General features: G+C 46.0%; 1 protein-coding gene across 3 annotated transcripts in view; it reads left to right on the forward strand.

Moving 5' to 3' along the window:
- The window catches only part of SHLD1 (shieldin complex subunit 1), a 98662-nt gene that overhangs the window by 9845 nt on the left and 66251 nt on the right, over positions 1–22566 (forward strand). For 2 of the 3 annotated variants that reach the window (XR_008629386.1, XM_055133930.1), the window contains exons 2-3: positions 4153–4247; positions 4463–4641. Coding sequence is in view for 2 of the 3 variants with exons in the window: in XM_055133930.1 (XP_054989905.1) it covers positions 4467–4641 (175 nt within the window). In the remaining variant the exon portion in view is untranslated. The remainder of the gene's footprint in view (positions 1–4152; positions 4248–4462; positions 4642–22566) is intronic. The other variant, XM_004610983.2, reaches the window with a different exon arrangement.

The raw sequence follows: 22566 nt of genomic DNA on the forward strand, positions 1-22566 counted from the left end.
AAGTGACAGCAGGGATTCAAAATTATGATTCTCAAGTTTCTGTCACCTTGCACTGTTCTGGACATGGTGCGTCACTCTGGAGACATGTCCTTTGGAGGAGCAGTTTTGGAGCTTAACAGTAGTTTTTGGAGCACATCTGGCTTACTACTGGCTCTGTGTGCAAGGGACCATTGTCATGCCGGAAATCGAACCAGGGTCAGTTGTGTTCAAGGCAAGCACCTTAACCTCTGTGATATCCCTCCAGCTCTCAGCTGTGTTTCTTGCCTATGGTTTACCCATCTCTCATTCATGCTTAGCTCCGCTTCCAGCACACCTTAGCTCAGAAACTTTCGGTATGTTAAAATGTAAGTGGAAATAGGTATATAAAAATAAGATGAATTGATGGATGAGTAGATGGTATAAAAATGGATTATACCTACTTGTATAAAATAGACGAATTGAACCTGATGAAGAAAATCATAATAACATGCTAATTGGTAAATTTAGGCAGTGGCTATGTGAATGTTTCATTGGCTGTCAGAAATTTATTTTCAAATAAAGTATCGAATGGGAAGAGCCTTAATAAAAAAAATTAATGGAGTTAAACCATTTTTCTTTCTTTCTTTCTTTCTTTTTTTTGCTTTTTGGGTCATGGGTCACACCTGGCGATGCACAGGGGTTACTCCTGGCTCTGCACTCAGGAATTACTCCTGGCGGTGCTCAGGGGACCATATGGGATGCTGGGGATCGAACCCGGGTCGGCCTCGTGCAAGGCAAACACCCTACCCACTGTGCTATTGCTCCAGCCCCAAGTTAAACCATTTTTCATAAGTGGATCCTGACTGATTTGCATTTTAGGTCTATAAGAAGGCTGTACTCAGCTGACCCAGGTTCAACCTGTTACCCCATATGGTCCCCCAAACACTATCAGGAATAGATCCTGAGCACAGAACTAGGAGTAACTCCTGAGAACTTCCAGGTATGATCCCAAAACAAACAAACAAAAACAAAAACAAACAAAAAAAAAGAAGTGAAGTTGCTGTAAAACTGTAGAATGGCTGTGTTATCTCAGAAACGTATTTTTATGTACTAAGAGACTTTCTGTGCCAGGACAACTTAAATTCTCCAGTATTTAATAGAATTAAGGAGAATGTAATTTGGAGTGTATATTTAAAGCCATTTAAAGGGGAGGGGGGGATTGCACAATCTGAAGAAAGAAGGTGAACCATTTATTGAAAGCTTTGGGTAAAGGAAAATTAATCATTGCATTCTACTTGCCAACAGAGGTGGCTTCACACTAGAAGAAGGAATGTCTGTTTCTGTTACTGGCTTTTTCCTGCATAAATGCAGTCAGGAATGATTTGTTTTGCGTAAACAGATATTTACTTTATAACAAAAAGGAGTCTATTTCAGTGTCACTGTCTCTCTGTACCCCTCGTTCTCTTACCAGATTTCCAATTTGAAATGCATGTGACATTTTCTAAAAGTAATTCTTAACAAACAAAAAATTCTCACCATCAGTGTAATCCTTTGCTTTTTAAAAGGGTTTCTTTCATTTCTATCACTGATACGCTCTGTTGACGGTTGATTTAAAAGCACCTTTGCAGGCAGACAGGATAAGTCCATGACATTTATTGACTTGTCTCTTCCCTTCCAGAAGCCTCCAGGACTGTGTTTGGTAACATGAGGTGGTGCAGGGGGGAAGGAGGAACAGCGATGCCCACAGTGGAGGTGTTGCTGAAACTTCAGATTTGGTTGGCTAATAGAGCACCCGTGAAAAGACAGGATGTTCTTGTTTCTTTGGGAGCCTTGATCTCTGCTCCTCTCAAGAGCAATCAGCTGATGTCTTGGCTCACTCTGCCTGAGCTAATGTCCACACCAGCATGTGACCGCATGTCCTTAAACAAGAATGATCTTGCCAGGTTTCTGTGTTGATTTGTTTTTGTGCACCTCTTGCCTGCATTTGATCTGTGGTGATTTGGGCTACGTGGAGGGCTGACATGAGGCTCCGGGGTCACGCGGAGCTGAGTTCGTCCTGGCTTGCTGCTCTCTTGCAGGGTTTGCTTGGGCAAGTTATGCAACTTCTGTCTCTGGGTCTGACCGTCTGGCTGTAAATAATGTAAATAAGGGTAATGATAGGATTACCTGCCTCATATATGCTGTCGCAGCTGAAACTCTTACTTAACACAATGCCCAGCATCCAAAAGCATTAGACAGCTGTTAGCTGTGCTCATTATTGTACAGATATAGTTATTCAGAAGTTGCTTGTTTCCTTCAAACATACATCTGTGAAGTCTTTTAAGTTCCATCATTTTGACAGCTGCATAGTGTTTCATAAATTGAAATACTGTCTCATCTGAACCTATTCCTTTACCTGTCTTCTCCAACTCAGCAGATAGTACAATCCTCCACCAGAGAAGTCACTCTTCCTTGACCCTTAGTTTCTTTGTAGTCCCATTCAGCGGAGCTGAGAGATTACTCTGGCTCTGTACTCCAAAATAACTCCTGGCAATGCTTAGGAGAGCATATAGGATGCCAGGGGTCAAACCCAGGTCAGCCGCATGCAAGGCATGTGGCCTAGCCACTGTACTATCACTCCGGCCCCAAACTGCTGCTGCTCTTTTATTTATTTGTTTGTTTGTTTATTTTTGAGCCACAGCCAGTGGTGCTCAGGGCTTATTCCTGGTTTTGCAAGCCCAAGAATTACTCCTGAAAGACTCGGGGGACCATAGGGGCTGCCGAGGGAATTCAACCAAGGTCAGCCATATGTAAGGCAAGTGCCCACTTTGCTGTACGTTTTCTCCAGCCCTTCCATTTAGTTACTAAATCTGAAGTCCCTCTTTTATTTTTGTCCTAAGTATGTCTTGACTCTGCAACCACCAGCTCCTCTCCACCTGCCCTCATTCTCTTGTTCTCCCCTCTTACCCGGACCACTGTTGCTTCTGAGACCACCATCTATGGCACTGACACCCTGTAAGTTGATCTTCTCTCCAACCACCAAATCTATAGATCTGATTATGCAGTTCCTCAGCATGATGACTGTGATCCGGGGCACTGCTGACTAAAATCAGAGTTAATGGTGACAACACTCAGGAGGCAGAGAGTCACAGATGGACCAGATTCTCCCCAGGCTCCTAGTGATTTTGTTGTGAGATGGGCAGCGCTCTCCAGCTAACCAACAAGATGACCTGGATCCAGGGGATAGAGAAAATCATAAAAAAAAACAAACCAAAAAAAAAAACCACTTGTTTCTGGGGCTGGAGTGATAGCACAGCGGGTAGGGCGCTTGCCTTGCAGGTGACCGACCCGGGTTCGAATCCCAGCATCCCATATGGTCCCCTGAGCACCGCCAGGGGTAATTTCTGAGTACGTGAGCCAGGAGTGACCCCTGTGCATCGCTGGGTGTGACCCAAAAAGCAAAAAAAAAAAAAAAAAAAAAAAAACACTTGTTTCTCAGTGCGTATGTTCTCAAGCTCGTAGGCCCCTGCAGTCTCCAGGACTCATTTGTTTGTATGGCAGAGATGTCAACAGTGGCTGGGCCCTGCTGTGTCGTTCAGCTGAGACCGCAGAGTTGTCCTCTTCGATTCTCAATCTCAGCTTTGGTTCCTGACACCCAGGCCATTTGGAGCTGGTCAAGCTGATTGTCCTGCTCTCCAGTGGCCATCATGTGGCCTGTCCCCTGCCTGGGTCCAGCCTCCTCAGGAAAGCTTGCCTCTAGGAAGCCTCTCCAGACCCCACCCTATTTTGTCCCACCTAGGTACATCTGTGTGTTTGAATCATCCCAAAGTGTAAACAGAGTGAAGAAAGGGTCTGTCACATTGTATTTATCCCCAGGGGCTGGCACCAGGCCTGGCCTTTCAAGTAATTGTTGACTTGAGCGCTTGTTGAGTAGACTACAGAGGAAAATGTCAGTCACTTGTAATCTCGCCCTTTAGAATTTAAAACACGCATGAATTAGCACTGGAATGAATCTGAGATCCCCTCCTCTGGAGGCTTTCTGTTTGTTTTTTTCTTTCCTACTGTGGAACACTATTTTTCACATCTGCATCCCACATGGTATTTTACTTTATGAAGTGTCTATCAAAGCCTACCTGGTGCTTTCAAATCTTTTCCCATTTAATTTGTCTCCCTTTGTCTCCCTTCTTGTCGCCCTGGAATGAAATGTTCTCGCAGTCCCGGAATTATAGTGCTGTGCAGTATTTCATCCGAACCCAACCCGCAGCTGATTTTCCAGCTGGAGTGATTCATGGCTGCTTTCTGTGTGCAGGGTAATTTTTCTTTTTTCTCATGATGAAGAAAACATGGTCAGAAATAGTGGGATTAAAGTAAAGACAAGGGTGACCATTCATTCCGGGAAAGCCCATTATTCTGGTTCTACTGTTGTTGCCTCATGAAGATGCTGGGATTTCAGTCCTGTAGGCCAGCCCTCATGCAGGCTCCCCTTCTGCAAAGTATTGAATTGTTTTTTTCTTCTCCATGGCAGGACCATGGCAGCCCAGGAAGCCGCTCCACACAGCCATTCCGAGAATAGTGCCTTGGACCTGCCCTCAGCTGCCGACCTGAGAGATTACGTGCTGCAGCGGCGCGGTCAGGAGGCTAACGCTGGGACTGTTAGTTCTGTGGAAACCCTTTCTTTGCCTTGTTCTTCTGAAGTGGAGCCAGGTAGGAAGCCAAGTTTAAAACTAACATTTTAAAACAACAAAATGGAACAAAAAAATCCGACACAAAAACCTTAGCAGGTCGGGTATGTGATCATTTGTTTCTCTCCCCATGGCCCATGTCTGAGGAGTGATTCATTGTCTTGGGTAGAGAGACATCTAAGAAAGGCGGGGAAGAGGCTTGAAAGCACAGCCTCCCTGCTGGAGGCCTGGCACGAGGCTTCTCCTTTTTTCTCTTTTGTCTTGCTTCCTTTTCTGATCTCTTTCCAGGTTCATTCAGAAGCAGAGGAACTCAGTTCAACAAAGAGAGAATGAAATTGTTTGGGGGATATTTCCTCCTCCCCTTTTCTTTTTGTTCTTTTAAAGCTTCAGAAAATGGCATTGTGTTATAGGTTACAATAATACTTTCCTTACTGTTTCTCTTAGACACATGCTGTAGTATTATGCAACAAGTTTTCAGGCAGTTTTTTCTGGCTGAATTCTCAAAACGGTGTCTTCGATTGAGGCCTAGTGATAATTCCTTGACACGGTTAATGACCATCTCTGGGGTTGAAAGTTCCTATTTTCCCCAATTCATTGTCCTTCCCAGGCCCAGGTTCATAGAAATATATTTAGATGATGTGAATTCAGGGATCAGATGATAAAAGAAAGAGTGGTACTTGTCATTATTACATTAAGAGACAGTATTTGTATCTCTGTGTGTATGTCTTTATAGAGGAGAACAAGTCCAGGGTTTTTTATGCCTATGAAACGTGTGCTCTACTTCTGAACCACATCCGTGTCTCAAAGTACATATTTATTATGTAGTGAACTCATTGGAAACAAAGAAACCATTAGTCTTGACAATCATTAATTCAATGTTGGCATAAGTATAGTGCGTACATAACATTATCTTCAAGAATTCTGTACTTTAAAAGTCCCTGGTTCTGTTCTGATCAAGTTATCACGACCTGATAAATATGATTAGTCTGCCTTATGTTTATTGCTGACCAAGAATTAGATAATTTTTTTTCTTTTTGAGCCACACCTGGCCGTGCTCAGGGCTTACTCCTGGCTCTGCACTCCTCGTGGGGCTGTGACCATTTGTGCTACAGGAGATCAAACTGGGATCAGCTGCGTGCCAGGCAAGCACCCTCCCTGCTACACTGTCACTCCGGCCCGAGAACTAGATAACTTATTATCCTTTTTCTTTCTAGATTTCACAATCTAGCTCCTTGACAGTTTCCTCTTCCCACTCCTATCCTGCTAACATTCTATGACTTTCCATCCCTAAAACCGATTGTGTTAATTGTTTCTGCTTATTGCAGCATTTCCTGGAAAGCAGGAGTGGATGAAATGAGAACTTTCCAAGTGCTGACTTGTGGAAGTACTTCAGCAATGGCTGGATTCTTCCAAGGAATTCAGTGTTTATTTTTAATTGCCTTTTGGGAGAATAATCCACAGGAAAACAACTGTTTTTAGTTTGAATGTGGCAGAGGGTTCTGAAAACTAAACGCATGTTGAAATATTTACGTTGGAAGGAGTTTTCAAAATCTCCACATTTCAGGCAGAAGGAAAAGGTTCTTTTGGAAGGCTTCATGAAATCCTAAACATGGGTAGGAGTATTACAAAGGTTAAAATAGTAACTTCACAGGGTACTGCTGGTTTGAATTCTGGTTCTGCTTCTTCCTCTTGTTGGATCCTGAGCCAAAAGCAACAACAACAACAACAACAACAAAACCACGTAGCTTCTCTGTGCCAGCGCCTTCATTTATGAAATTGAGACACCTGCCTGGGCGTTGGGGAGAGACAGTGTGGCTGGATAGTTTTGAGGCTCTTGGAAATCCAATTCTTCAGGATTTTAGACCTAGGTTATTCCACTCCCCACTGTAATGACTCAACTCCCTTTAATTCACGACCTTTTTCTTCTGCTGGACTCGGGGTCTCTTCCTCCATCGTACCCCCACCTTCCCATCTGTTCACTCTCTTATTCTCCTGGTGTCAGTTTCCTCTCTGTTTTTCCTCTCTGTGGAAACTCCTTGATGATTTCTTCTTTCTTGAAGGAAACAGAAACTATCAGCAGAGGTGAGCAGCCACATACTTCACCTCCCTGCCTCACCTCCCCCGGCCTCCCTCCCACCTGTTTCCAAGGGAGACGCATCCTTGTTTCTTCTTTCATTTCTGCACTCGATCCCATCTGCTCTCACATTTTTGCTTGAGGTTGTGACTGGCAAGCTTGTGCACCATTGATTTCTTCTCTTTCGGCCACTCTCATGATCATACCAACGCACTAAAATAATTCTTCCCTAAAAAGGTGCCCACCCCTTGTGTACAGTGGAAGGTTGTGCAGCTGCTAGGAAAAACGAAGTCATGAGACTTTCTTATACATAGATAGACATGGAGAATATCATGCTGAGTGAAGTCAGTCAGAGGGAGAGGGCCAAACATAGAATGATTTTTCTTTCCCGGAGTCCAAATGATTGCACTCATTTGCGGGATATTATATATTATGTGAAAAATACCCAGAGACACAGAAACAAAGGCCAGGAGGACTGGACCACGGGAGGAAGCTTGCCCCAAAGGGGGAGAGGGGGTGGAGCTAGGACAGAGAAAAGGCCAGTGTGACAATGGTAGTTGGAAATGATCACTCTGGACAAGAACTGAGTGCTGAAAGGAGGCAACGTGATATGCATGATAGCCTTTCAGCAATGTATTGCAAACTGCAGTGCCTGAAAGAAAAAGGGAATGTGCGTGTGTGTGTGTGTGTGTGTGTGTGTGTGTGTGTGTGTGTGTGTGTGTGTGTGAGAGAGAGAGAGAGAGAGAGAGAGAGAGAGAGTGCGCCATAGAGGATACTGTGGGGATGGGACTGGTGAGCAGGGGCCAGAGGCGGCAGTAAATGTGCTGGGCTGAGGATGGGTATTGAAACATTGTATGATGGAAACTCAGTCATGACAACTTTGTAACTGTATATCTCATGGGGATTCAATTTAACAAATTTTAAAGAGAAAGGGTAACTATTGTAAAGGTGCCCACATAGGGTGTAAAAAACTAAAGAACGCCGAGGGGTGCGTGCACTCACGGGCTCTCCAGGCGGCTCTGTCTCACCGCCCGCGTCCGGTGCCCCAGAACCGCTGTGTGTGCTGTCAGTCGAGGGCAGGCGACGGAAGGAAGAAGGAAGAAGGCCAAACTGGTTGCTCGATCCGTTTATTTCATTCTCTCTCTCCCCGCTTCTCTCCCGCTCTCCTGGATCTCTCCCCGTGGATCTGCCCCCGTGGATCTGCCGCGTGGATCTGGCCCCCCAACCCACTCTCACAGCCTAGTTAAATCTCCACAGCATCAGGGGGTTGGGGCATACACGTAGGTGTGGTCACCATCAACAGGGTAAGGTTCCTTTCCCTCAGGGGATGCTTCTCCTAGGACTTAATTCTCTTTCAGCAGGAGGATCCACCCAAGGGCGGAGTCCCATGAATGTGTTTCTCTTCTCCTCAGCCAGCAAACATATAAGAATTCATAATATTAATTATTTTGTATGGACACAATAAGAGATGCATTAAAGCTTATAGAATTGCTCTCCTGGGGCCATCTCAATCTCAGACTACAGTGCTCAGGCCAGATCAGTCTTTCCTATCCCTGGCAGGGTCCCAGTCTCATAATTACTATTGGATCATGACAGCATTTGTCTATGATCAAGCTCCTAACTTATAGTTAAGAATTAGGCACTTTGGCCAGGCCCATCTCGATGCCAGGGTAGCACATAACTCACCGCTTGCCCTGGATCCTTCCTGTCCCACGTCAGGGACCCTACTTTGGGGTGCTAGGAACTGAGGGCAACTGAGGCTTAAGTGGAGAAAGCAGAGGCCCGGGAGGGAATAATATTCAAGGCCAATTAAGTCTTAAGTTATAAAAACATAATATTGTCTTCTTGTGTCTATACAAAACAGTCATAGCTTTAAAGTAAATAATTCAAAAGGCACAAGAAGAGGAGAAAGGCAATATTAACTTATATAATATAAATTCAGTATCCTAGGAAGGTCTGACCTTGCAAATTAGCAGAGTCGGATTAAGGGAAAGCTGAGGATTAACTCTTTTGGGGAAGAGAGCATGGAGAAGTGATTATAGCTAAACAAAGGGATGGGAGAGATTCGGGAACACCTTGATGGGTGTGACTGGGGTAAGCCTAAACTCTGGGTAAAACCGGGACAAGCTACTTGTGGCAAGGAGGGAAAGGACAAAGTAATGTCATCCTACAATAGGGGGAAAGCTGTGTCTCATTATGGAGTATGTGCTTTGCATGTTTGATCCCATGGCCTCTGCAAAATCTCACAGCGATCCTTTCCCGGAGTCCAAATACTCCTCACCTTAGACATGCTTCTTTGTTCTTTCATACTGAAAACCCTTGAAGACTGGTCTGTATCTGCTGCTTCTAATTATTCTCCTCCAAATTCCTCCTAAGGCCCCATCTCTTGTCTCGGTCACGCCGTGCAAGCAGCTCTTACTAAGGTCCCAATGCCTGTGCGTGACTGAACCCAGTGGCTGCTTCTTCTTACACCCCTGCCCACATTATTGGCAGCTTTTGGCCAGTTCACTCTGTCCTTCTTTGGCTCGTCCATCCCTGGGCTTCCTGAGAGTCTCTTGTGCTTCTCTTCTTGCTGTGATGTGCTTGCGGTCTCCTTTCCTGGGTACCACTTGTCTCTCCAACTTTTTAATGTTCCAGGGCTAGATTCTTGGGTTTCTGTTCTGACTCCCTTCCTGAAGGATCTCCCTAGCCTCCCATTTCCTCAATACCTTATTCCCTTTCAGATCTCTCTCGCCTGCCTGAATCTTTGCTTGAGATTTAAGCCATCGGTGTATGTGACCTCAGCATTTAGATGTCTGCAATGCTTCTAAAATCCACCCTATTCTAAACCAATGTCTTAATTCCTGTCTCTGGATCTGCTCTCAAGAAACTTCCCCCTGAGTCCCCTAAGTACCTTGATATCACATACCTGTTCTATGAGGTTTTACTCACTTTGGAAAAGAACTTCTGTCTTTCTGTTTCTCTTCTACCTTCATCATATCTTTCCCTATTGTCTATGCAGCGCTAGAGCCATAAACTGAGGTGTCGTCATCAACTCTTTCTCTTAAGCTTCTCATCCGGTCACTGACTGTAACACTTACCACTCTTCCTTCAGAGTGAATCTAGAATCTGAGCAATTTTTGCCATCTCCACTGCCACCATCCCGATCCTTCTGTCTCTTTGGTTATTGTTATGGTTGGGTTTTTCCACATCTCCCTTCCCATCCTGTGCAATCTTTTCTCAGCATAGCAACCAGAAGGATTGTTTTAAAAATGTGAGCCATTTCAGGCTAGTCCTTGATGCAAAGCTCTTGTGTCTTCTTTTCTGACTCATAGTGAAAGTCAAAGTTTTCACCTGGTTCGTGCCCTCTGGACCCTGGACCTAATGCCTCTCTGACGGCTCTCTCCACCCTCCCTGGCCTGGAACTCTACCAGGCACACGTCTCTGTGCCCCATGCTCAGCTTTCAGGGGGCCAGCCCTTGCCTGCTGTGTCCAGGAAGCAGCACCCGATCTCCTTTGACCCTTCTCCTTCTTCGTTGCTTCTCTCCCCGCTGTGTTATACACAGCTTTCCTCAGCTTTATTCGTCTATCCAGTGCTCGTGCCATCTGCCAGCCTGTATGTTTGACTGTTAATTTGTTTGACTCTTTGACTGTTAATGCCATCTCCCATGGCACACATTCAATTCCAGGAGAGCGGGTACTTAAGAAATAATTGTATGAGGAATTCATGAGTAAATGTCAACTGCAGTTACCATTTAATGGAGAGAGATACGCCCGGGTAGACTTAGGGCTGATGTTGATCACACCATAGAATGCCTGTCTTCCCCCATGCCCCTGCATGTACACGCTAGAGTAAAGCAAGCTATGGCGGGTCCCGTGGAGAAGGAGTGGGGGATCCTGCATAGTTCAGGGCTGAATTTAGCCCCAGAGCTTTATAAGTGTTGGATGTGAGTCCATGTGTTCCTACACACATGGGTATGTTAAAGGGCTTCATAACCATGTGTGCAACCCACATGCTGTTATGTCATCTATATCACACACATATTTTTCACATGTACCACCATGCAGAGGAATGTCGCATATGCCCCACAGAGGTGAATCACTCAGCCTGTGTCTTCAGAGCCGGTTCTCAGGGTCTCTCCTCCCTACTTAGGCCACTACCCTGTCTCCCAGGTCCACAGTGCCTTCATGCATTCCTTATAAGGTTTCTCAAAAATCAGTTAGGGGCGATAGGTTGAGTGGGAAGAACACTGAGACCCTGGCAGAGGGTTGTAGTATTGGAATATTGTATGTGTGAGACCCTCTCATGAAAACTATTGTTGGGGCCGGAGTGATAGTACAGCTGGCAGGGCATTTGCCTGGCACACAGCCAACTCAGGTTTGATCCCCAGCACCGATATGGCCACCTGAGCACATCTGGAGTGATTCCTGAGCATAGTACCTGGAGTGCATGTGTCCCCAAACTGTCTTCCTGCTCCTTCATATGCTCGCTTGTCTTCATTTATCTAGACACCACAGTGTTTTAGAGTTTGCTGATAATTGTTTCCCTCCATGAAGGATTTATCAGGGTCTGTCTTGTTGGGTGCTTCTCATGCCAGGTGCTTGCCACACGTTGCTGTTTTTATCATTCCGGCCTCGAATTTGTGACGTGGAAACAGCTCTGCTTTATCAGTGAGGATGTGGTTAGGAAATCTGCCTGGTGATACCTCGTAAATAGAAGTGCCAGGGTACATCCAAAGTCAGTGTTTCAGAGCACGTTTTTCTTTTTTGAAAAATAGCTTTTTCTCACCTGAGAAATAACCAGGTAGCTGACACCTCTGAGACAAGAACCACTGGAAATTAATGTAGGCCTGTTTGTTATCTTGCAACCACAAGTTTGTCATCTGTGGAGGGATGAATTTTAAGGAAAAAACCCATTTTGGTGCTATCTTATTCACATTTTAATATTTTGAAACCAGCAATTCTCTAAATCTCTTGTATGTGATGCATTTATTGCTCATGATACTGGTTGCAATTGCTTTAAAAATGGACCAGAGGACTCAGAACTTCCTAAGGACTAAATGAAAATGGTTTTGCAGCAGGGATTACATGATTATCAAATGGATTGCAGATGATCAAGTGGATTATCCATAGATAATCTGCTATTATGTATCACAGTGTAATAAATTGTGCTGTGTGGAAATAAGTGTGCTCAGGTGTATCTACCACAAAGCGAACTTCATCCTGACATTTTGCTCCTTCTTTTCTGGGGTGGGAGTGCCAATGGGGTTTGGGCCACACCCAGTGGTACTCAGGAGCTGTTCCCTGGCTTTGTGCTCTGGCGTCGCTCCTGGCAGTGCTCAGGGACTTTATGCTTTGCCAGGAAAAAACCAGGGTCAGCCACATGCAAGACAAGTGCTTTAAGCCCTGGATTCTCTCTCTGGTTCTAGGCACTTTTCTCTGGGCGCAGGAGAAGTTTGCACAGCACAGAAGGACATTCATTATAAACACTCTAGAGATGCCTTTTACGAAAAGAATGTTTTCTCCAGAAGTAAATACAGGAAAAGTTGTCAGGAGTAGCCTGGCCACAACAGAGCCACACCTGGGAGGTGTTCAGACCGGCTTTGAGGGAATCCACTGAGCTACGGCGCTGGGTCTCCTGCCTGTCTTCTCTCAGACTTCTGGGTATTCTTGGGGGTCTGAGTTTTTCATTTCCTGCTTGCAACTTGAGGTCATTCTGATTGCTCCTCACTCCTGGGCATGCAGCCTCCACCCACTACACAGTCATTAAGGTGGCTGTGCCCAGATACCTGTGACCCTCCCCCCCCCAGCAATCCCCAGTGGCCACTGTGCTTATCTTGATGTCCAACTGTGACTTTACCCTTCATGCTCGGTGGAGGCTCTTACTGGCAAAGGAACAGGAGCCTCAGGAGCACTCTGAGAAAGAAAACCAAAGGGCTAGAGAGAAGCATGTTACTCAGATACGCCCCAAAGCTCTGCTTATTTCAGTCTGGGGGCCCGGAGGGAGGCAGGGCTGGGCTATCACTGTCTGCATTCACCTGAGCCCTCTGACACCTGCCCTTAGAAGTTCAAGCTTGAGGGAAAGGCCGAGACTTTCCCATGGCTGCCTTGCAGTGTCTAAGCACTGACTTCAGAGGCGCCCTTTGTCCGTGACCAGAATGCATCTTGGGTGCCCTCTTGGACAAAGGTTTCAGAAGATCACACCCACAATTTATCGCGCCGAGATAGTCCGCCAAGGTCTGTGCCCCAAGAGCTTTGGGACGGACTCTGCTTTTGAGAGGTTCGTCCAAGATCATTCAATGGTTCGCCTGACTTCTCCTGAAGTGTTGGGGAAATAGAGCACTCATTCCCGATGCAGGCCTGAGGAGGCCCCCTCCACCCACCTCTCATGGGAGCAAAGCAAGGACCCCCACCTTTATAAAGGCCCTCCTGATGACACGGTTTCTTCCCATTCCTCTGGTGAAGGCCCCAAAGATGTCATCACCCACTTTCCCTTTGCCAACTCTAGAAGCTTCTCTGTCTCGTTTTCAGGACTCTGTGTCTTCAGGTGTTGGATATTATTCAGTCAAAATCTTTAGCAACCCATCTGACAGTATTGCGATATTTGAGCCACTGGCAAGGCTGTACAGGCCCGTGCCTTCGCCCGTGTCTAACCATATTAACACATGCCCGGTGCTCCTGTCAGGCCTGTTTTTATGCTCAGCCAGCCCGTATTGCCTCTGCCACATTGTCCCCCTCCCCCCTGGCTGCTCCAGTCCACTCCAGCGACGGACTCGCTCTTCCATTAGCCTCCAGCACACACTTGTCAATAGGCTTGAATTTACCATTCTTGCTGTTTGTTGTTTGGGGGCCACACCGCTATGCTCCGAGGTTACTCCTGGCTCTGCACTCAGGAATTACTCCTGGCGGTGCTCAGGAGACCCTATCGGATGCTGGGGATTGAACCCAGGTTGGCTGTGTGCAAATGCCCTATCCGCTGTGCTATTGCTCCAGTCCCCAAACTCTCTGTTCTTTTTCTTTTTCTTTCTTTTTTATTTTTGCTTTTTGGGTCACACCCGACAGTTCACAGAGGTTACTCCTGGCTCTGCACTCAGGAATTACTCCTGGCAGTGCTCTCGAGACCATATGGGATGATGCTGAGGATCGAACCCGGGTACCCACCGTACTATGGCTTGAGTCTCCAAACTCTCTGTTCTTAACTACTTGTTTCTTTGCTCCTTTGTTTCTGGGTCCAGGGAAAGAAAGCAAAAAGGAAGCAGGAAGAATGCACCAGGTGAGCTAGTGAGTAATCTTTGACAAACCTCTCAAAATCAGAGTTTATCTCAAAAGGTCTTGGGCCACAAGCCTTGGCAGACTATCTCGGCTTAATAAATTCTGGGCATGGCCTTTTGAAACCTTTGTTCAAGAGGGCACCCAAGGTGCATTCTGATCATGGACAAAGAGTACCTCCAAAGTCAGTGCTTAGACACTGCAAGGTGGCTATGGGAAAGTTTCAGCTTTCTTTCAAACTTGAACTTCTAAGGATAGTTGTCAGGGAGTCAGATGAACGCAGGCAGTGAGCTGAATGGTAAACATAGTTATGCGTTTGATGTAGCTAAGGCCCTAGGTGGCTCTAGGTTCAAAATAAGTAGTCGCTCCATGGCTCCTTATTGTTCTTAAAGAATCTGTCAACATCCCATCTTCAAAGGGCCATTTTCCACCTGCGTGTTTAGGCATTTCATCGAAGGAATTTAATATTTAAGATGAAAGATCCTTCTTCCTTTGATGGGATTTGTGTGGCAGCTACGTGAAAGTCTCACAAGCACATCTCGAAGTGGAATTTAAAATGTGACTTAAAGGGTTCTGATGGATCGTTGTTTTAAACAGGATTCAGGGTGTGTTTTTGACAGGTAGAAAATGTTAAAGGTGTATCCCCGATAGCTGCATTAAATGAGAGCCAACCTCGTGGCCCAGCTCCTTCTAAACTGAGCCTCAGACAGCCAAGTGAGTAGATAGGAGAGGATTGAAGAATCCGCTCTGTGAGAACCAAAGGCATAAGCGGGGCCACTTCCCATCACAGTGGAGCCACGGGGTTGCATTGGGAAGCATGGGTTTGCTGCGGGAGGCCATCTCGGGATTTGTTACTGCTGCCTGGACCCTGTGTAGAGGAGTGAAAGATTTTTTTTTTGCTTTTTGGGTCACACCCAGCGATGCTCAGGGGTTACTCCTGGCTCTGCACTCAGGAATTACTCCCGGTGGTGCTCGGGGGACCATATGGGATGCAGGGAATCAAACCTGGTTTGGCCACCTGCAAGGCAAATGCCCTACCCACTGTGCTATTGCTCCAGCCTCAAGAATAAAACTTTTTATTATTTATTATTTTATTATAGTTGAGGTACTGGTTGCAGTAGTTTATAGACTTGATGCAGAACTAGGTCAATTAAAGTGATCAATAAAATTAATGCACAGAGTTATAGCACTGTGCCACTAAGTACCCAGCACTCCCCACCACTCTCCTCGTGTTTCTTTCAGTCAGCCTTGCCTTGCCCCTCTCCCTCTTCTCTCCTCCCCCCTTTTCCCCTCCCCTTCCTTTCTCTTCTTTCCTCTTCTTTTCTCTCATTTTCTTTTTTTTTCTCTTCAGTTTTGGGGCCACACCTGTTGGAACTCCTGGCTCTGTGCTCAGGAATCACTCCTGGTGGGGCTCAGAGGACCATATGAGGTCCCAGGGATGGAGCCCATGTTGGCATGTCATGTCTTCATGTATGGCTATTGCCCCACCCACTGTACTGTTGCTCCTGCCCCTAGCTCACCTTTTCCAATAATCCAATTATCTGGTTTTTTGTTTTTTGTTTTTTTTTGCTTTTTGGGTCACACCCAGCGATGCACAGGGGTTACTCCTGGCTCATGCACTCAGGAATTACTCCCGTTGGGACTCGGGGGACTATATGGGATGCAGGGAATCAAACCTGGTTTGGCCACCTGCAAGGCAAGTGCCCTACCCGCTGTGCTATCGCTCTAGCCCCAGAATCCAATTATCTTTACAGGCCTGAGGATCCTATTATGCTGTTGATGATGCTCTCACCTTTGTTGATGGCTCCTCACCTTTGGGTTCTAAGGACACAGGCTGAGGGTGAGAATGACCCGTTTACTTCTGTGAACTTTGCCTGCAGCTGGGTTTTAAAAGGACATCCCAGTGGGGTGCAGAAGCACTCATCTCCCAGGTAGGTGCTCCTGCCAGGGCGGCGCCTGTGATGAGAGAGAGCAGCAGTTTCTCCAAGGGATTATCAGTTCCTGACTTGGCACTCAGCTGTGACTCCTGTTTTTTGAGGGAGATGGGGCACACCTGGTGGTGCTCAGGGGCTTTTCTTGGCTCAGGAATTCCCTGGTGGTGCTCAGAGGACTATATGGGATGTTGGGACTTGAACCTGGGTCGGCTGCATGCAAGGCTCTACCTGCTATTGTATCTCTGGCCTGGCAGTGACATCTGAGAATATGAGGAAACAACTTGATTACAATAGTCACACGTGGGCAAGAGAGATGGGACGGGGATTAAGGTGGTTGATTAATTACTTGCATGCCGTCCACCCTCATTCAGCCCCCACACACCCCCGCCCTCACTGAGCGCGCAGACCAGGAGTAGCCTGCCAGCACCGCCAGGTGTGGACACCCTCCCCCAGGGTATCAGATATGTACACTATCCCTGTTACTCACCACTCGATGTTCCTAAAGCAACGAAGACCCAGCGTAGAGCAGACAGAGGGCGAGGCGCTTATCTCAGGCTGCACACCGGCATGGCCGTCACTGCCTCTGCATCTTACACGCATTGTTTGGACTCTCACTGCCACCTCCAAGAACATGCGGTTACCACCGCCACGGAATCCAGGAAGAAATGAGCCTCCCGGAGGTTCCATATTAATATGGTGGAAAATGAAGGTGCAAATCTGGGTCAGGCCGACTTCAAAGGCAGAACTTTAAAGAAATGTAAACATCCCGGCAGGACTGAGTGCCAAGAGTGAAGCCTTAAATGTTTGCAGTTGGCTCTCAGTGCCTGCTGAGAATGCAGAGTCTCTCCAGACCCGGCAGCATCCCAGGGTTCAGGGGGAAGGGTAGGGGGGGCGGGGAGGGCCATGTGTGTGTATGGGGGGGGGCAGCATCCTGGACTCTGGTTCCTTTGACCAATAATTTAAAGTTCAACCCGAAAACCATAATTCTAAAATTTAAAATTTAAATTTTGACCAGTAGTGTAAAATTTGTGTCCTTCTCTCTTTGCCAGAGAGAAGGCATTGGCTTACAGTGGGGGCAGGAGAAATTTTTTTCTGCCCAGGGCCACATGGATATTCATGACAGTAGTTTTGACCATACTGTACAGGCAGAGGGCCCATGGGGCAGCACACGAGAAGCATCCGTTTTCGTAATGTCATGGGCCAGCGCCAGTCTCCATGATTTCTGGGCCTTATATGACCCCTGGGCTGGCTGGTTCCAACCCTGGTCCTGAGGGAAGACATTACTTTCTCAGTTCAGTTTCTCACACCAGAGAGGAAACTTCTTCCCTGAAGCTGAGAGAAGAATAGAAGTCAGTGATTTGTACTGTTTTCTGGAAAGATTGAAGCCCTTAATAACTTGTTCTATCAAAAGAACTATTTGGACTCTTTATTCTTAGCTCTGGGCCCTTTGAACTTGCAAATCACGCCCTTTGTTTGCTGTGAGGTGGACCCAGAAGCTCCGTGGAGTTCTGGAAAGAACTGGGTTTTGTGAACATACTTGAAGTTACAAAGCTGCGGCTAATTGGAGTATAACTTTTCAGGGTGAATGCTTTTTAATTCATTCCTGGTGCTCTGTGCTTGCCTGCCCAGATGTAAGCTTTTCTCTGTGCCACTTCTGCTCTGATAGCACCTGTAATTGCTGCCTTGTAAACCTAGACCCCACCTAACAAGTAGAGAACAAACACATAAAGTGCCAGACAGAGTAGGTGCTCAGTTAAGACTGGTTGGAAGAGTAAGTTGTCCTGGAGCTGGAGAGAGTACAGTAGCTAGGGCTACTGTATGTGAATGACCTGGGTTCAGTCTCCTGCACCCACTGTGGTTCTCTGGGCCCCACCAGGAACATGCCCTGAGCACTCCAGGGTGTGGCCCTTAACCAAAAATAAGTAACTGAAGCACAGGAACAACTGAATTAAAAGGAGAGCTTTACTGGCAGTGAAACAACTTCAGTGGGGAAGGATGCCCACCACATAAGCTGAAGAACAGCATCAAAGAGACGGAGTAGAAGGGCTGGTTTATTCCCAACAAGGGGTGTGTGTGTGTGTGTGTGTGTGTGTGTGTGTGTGTGTGTGTGTAGAGAGAGAGAGAGGAGAGAGAGAGAGACAGAGAGAGAGAGAGAAACTCATATATGTTGGAGGGAGAACAGTAGGCATGTGCAATTGAGGAACACACAGAGAACATATATCGCATGTACAGAAAATGGGAACATGTCAGATAACGAAGAGCAAGGAGAATAAAAGCCAAAGAGGGTCCTACTGCCAAGTCTCCACTGGCAGGTCCTGGCGTCCCTGTCAATGCAAAAATGTCCTCCAAGTCACCTCTGATCCGGTCGAGGCAATAGACTGCAACGGGACAGCTTCTCCAGAGAAAAGTTTTCACAGCCTCCAAATTAGACACAGCAGGCCCAGTGTCTCTCAGCTTTTCTTGCAGTCCTTCTAAATTTTCAGGTGAGGAAAGAGAAGGGGTAATGTTGCAAAAAGTTTTGACAAAGTGACAAACACATGTATGTAAAATCTTATTCAAGAGTAGAAATAGAATCACAATATGTACCTTGTGAGTATGTAACCAGTTATATAACTCTCAGCAAATTTAAACTGATCTTTTGTGTATTGTAGGATATGAAAGTTTTTTTTTCCCAGTGAAGTTACATGTATTGACTCCATAAGGTCAAGGAACTTGAATATTATAGATACAGAAATAGATTTGGTTGGGGGCCAGCAGTGCTCAGGGTTTACTCCTGACTCTGGACTCAGCATCACTTGTGACTGGGCTCAGGGCACCGTATGGGGTACCAGGGATCAAATCCAGCTGAACTGCATGCAAGGCACGTGCCCTAACTGCTGTACTCTCGTTCCAGCCCCCAAAGCTGAACAGTATTAACTTATACATAAGCTCTGCACGTTTGCTTAATTCTTATTTGGGAAGTTTCAGACTAACCCAAGCGTTGGAGTGCATTGGAAATCATGCGCTCTCTTCTGGGTTCTTCAGAGGCTAGACCAATCATGCAGTGAGCATGAGGCAGATTGATAAGATTACAAAGAGAAATCTTATTCCACGTATCCCTTCTGTACGCACTGAGCAACCAGCCAGGCTGGTAAATCACCTGTGATCTTGGACACCATCCGGAATCACCTTAGCTAACACAGAACACTTTGGGGAGGAAGAAAGAAGAAAGGGAGGGTCAGCTAAGAAGTAAAACCAGGAGGGGACAGTAAAGCAATGTAAGGTGGATTTGGGGGTTGGGGTGCCCAGGGATCATTCGTGGTGGACTCTATGGGATGCCAGGGATCAAACCTAGGTCAGCCACATGCCAGGAAAATGCCTTACCTGCTGTACTATTTTTTTCATTCTTTTTTTTGGTCTGTGATTTACAAAGTTATTGATAGTTGAGTTTTAGGCATATAATATTTCAACACCATCCCCACTACCAGTATCAACTTCACTCTACCAGGTGGTCCGTATTTCTTCCCCTCCCCCCCAGCTCTCACCCCATCCCCACCTGTCATCCTGACAGGCACATTACAACGTTCCAGTGGTTGCAGCTTAGACCTCATGTTCTCAGTGTTGTAGAGTCTGTGTTTTGGATAGCTGGCAGTACCTCTCATCCGGACCCCAGCTATAAAGAAGCCCTGATATTTGTTCACCCATTACTTCCCATTCTCTTCTTCCCCGCGGTGCCATTGCTCTGGCCCACGCAGTCTGAGTTCTGCCTTCTCCACTGGCTCTTCCCTTTCACACTAACTTGCTTTCCTGCCTCCCATGAAATGAATGCTTTACAGGAGACATGTTTTAGAGGCGGCCGACTTCTGCTTTCCCAAGCTGGTCTCTTTCTAAAGTCCACAGCAGAGAAATGAACGCCTGTCTCTGAAGAGATACACTACTGAGACCAGAAGTACATCACTCTGGTTCCCCCATATGATGAAAGGGTGCTCTAAGTAGGCTGGTTTCTTTATTTTTTTTTCCAGAAGAAAATAGAACACATCTTTAATTATAGTGCCCAATGGATATCCATAAAAATCTGTATTTTAAAGCTATTTTCTTTTAAGAAGCCTGTATTATGTGACTTTAGAGCAGTTCACCAGCATTGTGTTTACCACTTAACAGTGTTTTTTTCCTCCTTGCTTCTAAAGTGATATAATTGCGTGAGATATTTAAATGAATCCTGAAAACAGGCAAGCAAGATTTAGGCCCAGAATTGTCTTTTACGAAGTAGTCTTGGAAAGTATTAGGAACATTAGGCATGGAATAAATTGAACAGTAAAGAGGTTACTCATGGCCAGCGCCATTTTAGCAGCAGAGCTGGGGGAGGATGTGCTAAAATAATCTCGCAGGTTGGAGGCCAGGAATAAACCTAAGCAGCTGCTCCAGGGCCTGGGCGCCTGGCATGGTCTGACGCGAGAGTCTTTGAGTCTGCTGCCCCCTAGTGACTCCATTGTGTACTTATTCCCAAGCCTTAGAACTTCTAACAGATGTATTGAACCTTGGTAATTTTTTTTTTTGTAGTTAGTTTTCTGCCTACTAGAGTAAAACTTAAGGTTGTCAGAGACTATTTTGTTCTGTTTTTATATGAGGAACTAACTTATCTTAAGGCCACTAAAGCTAGTTCTAATTCCTTCGCATGTAATTTGCGGACACCTTTTCATTGATCTTAATTGATTGCTGCCCAGAATGCAAACATAAACAATGGAAATTGAGGGCTGGAGCTATAGTACAGTGGACAGAGTACTCACTGTGCACATGACTGACCTGGTTTCAATTCTCAGCACCTATATGGTCCCTGCCAAGTCCTTCAGGAGTGACCCCTGAGCACAGAGCTAGGAGTAAGCCTGAGCACTGCCAGGTGTGACCCCAAAACCAAAAATATAAGTAAATAAATAAATATGATCTTCCTTTGAACAATGGCCAATTAAAAGTTATAATTGGAGGGTGGGACAAAGACAAGATCACAGCATTTAAATTCACCTTAGCACTGTAGCACTGTCCTGTTGTTCATTGATTTGCTCGAGCAGGCACCAGTAACGTCTCCATTGTGAGACTTGTTGTTACTGTTTTTGGCATATTGTATATGTCACATATAGCTTGCCAGGCTCTACCGTGTGGGCGGGATACTCTCAGTAGCTTGCCGGGCTCTCCGAGAGGGACGGAGGAATCGAATGCGGGTCGGCCGCATGCAAGGCAAACACCCTACCTGCTGTGCTATCACTCTAACCTAAATTCACCTTATTTGATGAAATTATAATGGCATTAACGGGTCACGGGATTTTGCAACCATTTGGAGACTTATAATCCTTTTTTTAAAAAAGGGCAATCTCATTTCTCCCTGTTAAATACTGCAGTAAACACCGGAAATACACTGAGACAGGGAGAACAGAGAATATTGGACAATGATAAAAGATGGTTGAGTTTGGGGCCCCCAGACTGGAGGAACAATGTCACAGCGTGTCTCCTGTCCTCTTGGCCAAATGAAGAAGGTGACCAGGACTGGTGCACCTCCACCTACAACCTAGTAACAGGAAGAGGTCCAGGAAGGCATGTTTCTCCCAGGAATTGACCACATTGCCCAGTGAGTAGCCTCAGGCAAGCTCAGCACCCACCAAGGAGGAAATCTATAGAAAACTCATGACAGCAAGTAGGTCAAGGGAAGCCCTTTCCCCCACGAGGCCTGAGCTGAGCCCCGCCTAGGGAGCCAGGAGACCCAAGGGAAAGGGTTCTGCCAGCATAGCAGGAGATCCAACACAGGGAGCCTTTGGGTCCCCATGGGCCTTGGACTCCTCCTTCCTCCATGTTCCCTGGGACAGTTGTGGGCAGCTGGGGTGGGGGGTGGGCAAGGAAGTCTCCTTAATAGACCTGGCCATACCTACATGAAGAATTGGCAGAGGCCGGTGACAACCATGGCAGTGCCAGATAAATCAAGCTACATGGCAAGTGTGCTGGAAAGGAAACTCTTTGAAACCCCCAAAATGGGCCCCCGGGTTCTCTAAATATCACATTAACCAAACTTTATAGGAAAATTGCTCAAGATACAGCCAAAGTTCATTTTTCTCATTACCAAGAACCAAACATCACAACTTGATTGGAAAAACAGTTACCAATGGCAAGACTTGAGATGAATCAACTTTTGAATGATGTCACAAAGTTGTCGTTGTTGTTGTTGCTGTTGTTTTTTTAAGCAGCCACATGAAAATGCTTCAGCCAGCAATTATACATTTTCTTGAAGCATGAGAAAAATAGAAAATCTCAGCAAATAAAAATAAATGATAAATAGAAACATATTATAAATGGCTAAAATGAAACAGCCCCCAAATTGAAAAATGGGACTCCATAAAAATTAAAGACCTTTACACTAAGCCCAAGACTGGGGCCTCCTCTAAGACCGTAAATGTAAACATTACCTTGACTATAATTATTTTTGTTTGTTTAAGGGCCACCACATCAGGGAATGCTCAGGGGTTCCTCCTGCCCCTGTACTGGGGGTGTTTAGAGAATTATGTGGGATTCCAGGGGTGACCTATGACCCTGGTCAACTGTGTGAAGGCAAGTGCCCTACCCACTGTACTATCTCTTCAACTCCATTAACTATGATAAAAATTTTAATATTAGCCAAAAAATATTAAAGAACCATCTCTCTCTGATAGCCCACAGGGGAGAGTGGGAA

This window comes from Sorex araneus, chromosome 3 (assembly GCF_027595985.1).
Source record: "Sorex araneus isolate mSorAra2 chromosome 3, mSorAra2.pri, whole genome shotgun sequence".
Lineage (NCBI taxonomy): Eukaryota > Metazoa > Chordata > Mammalia > Eulipotyphla > Soricidae > Sorex > Sorex araneus.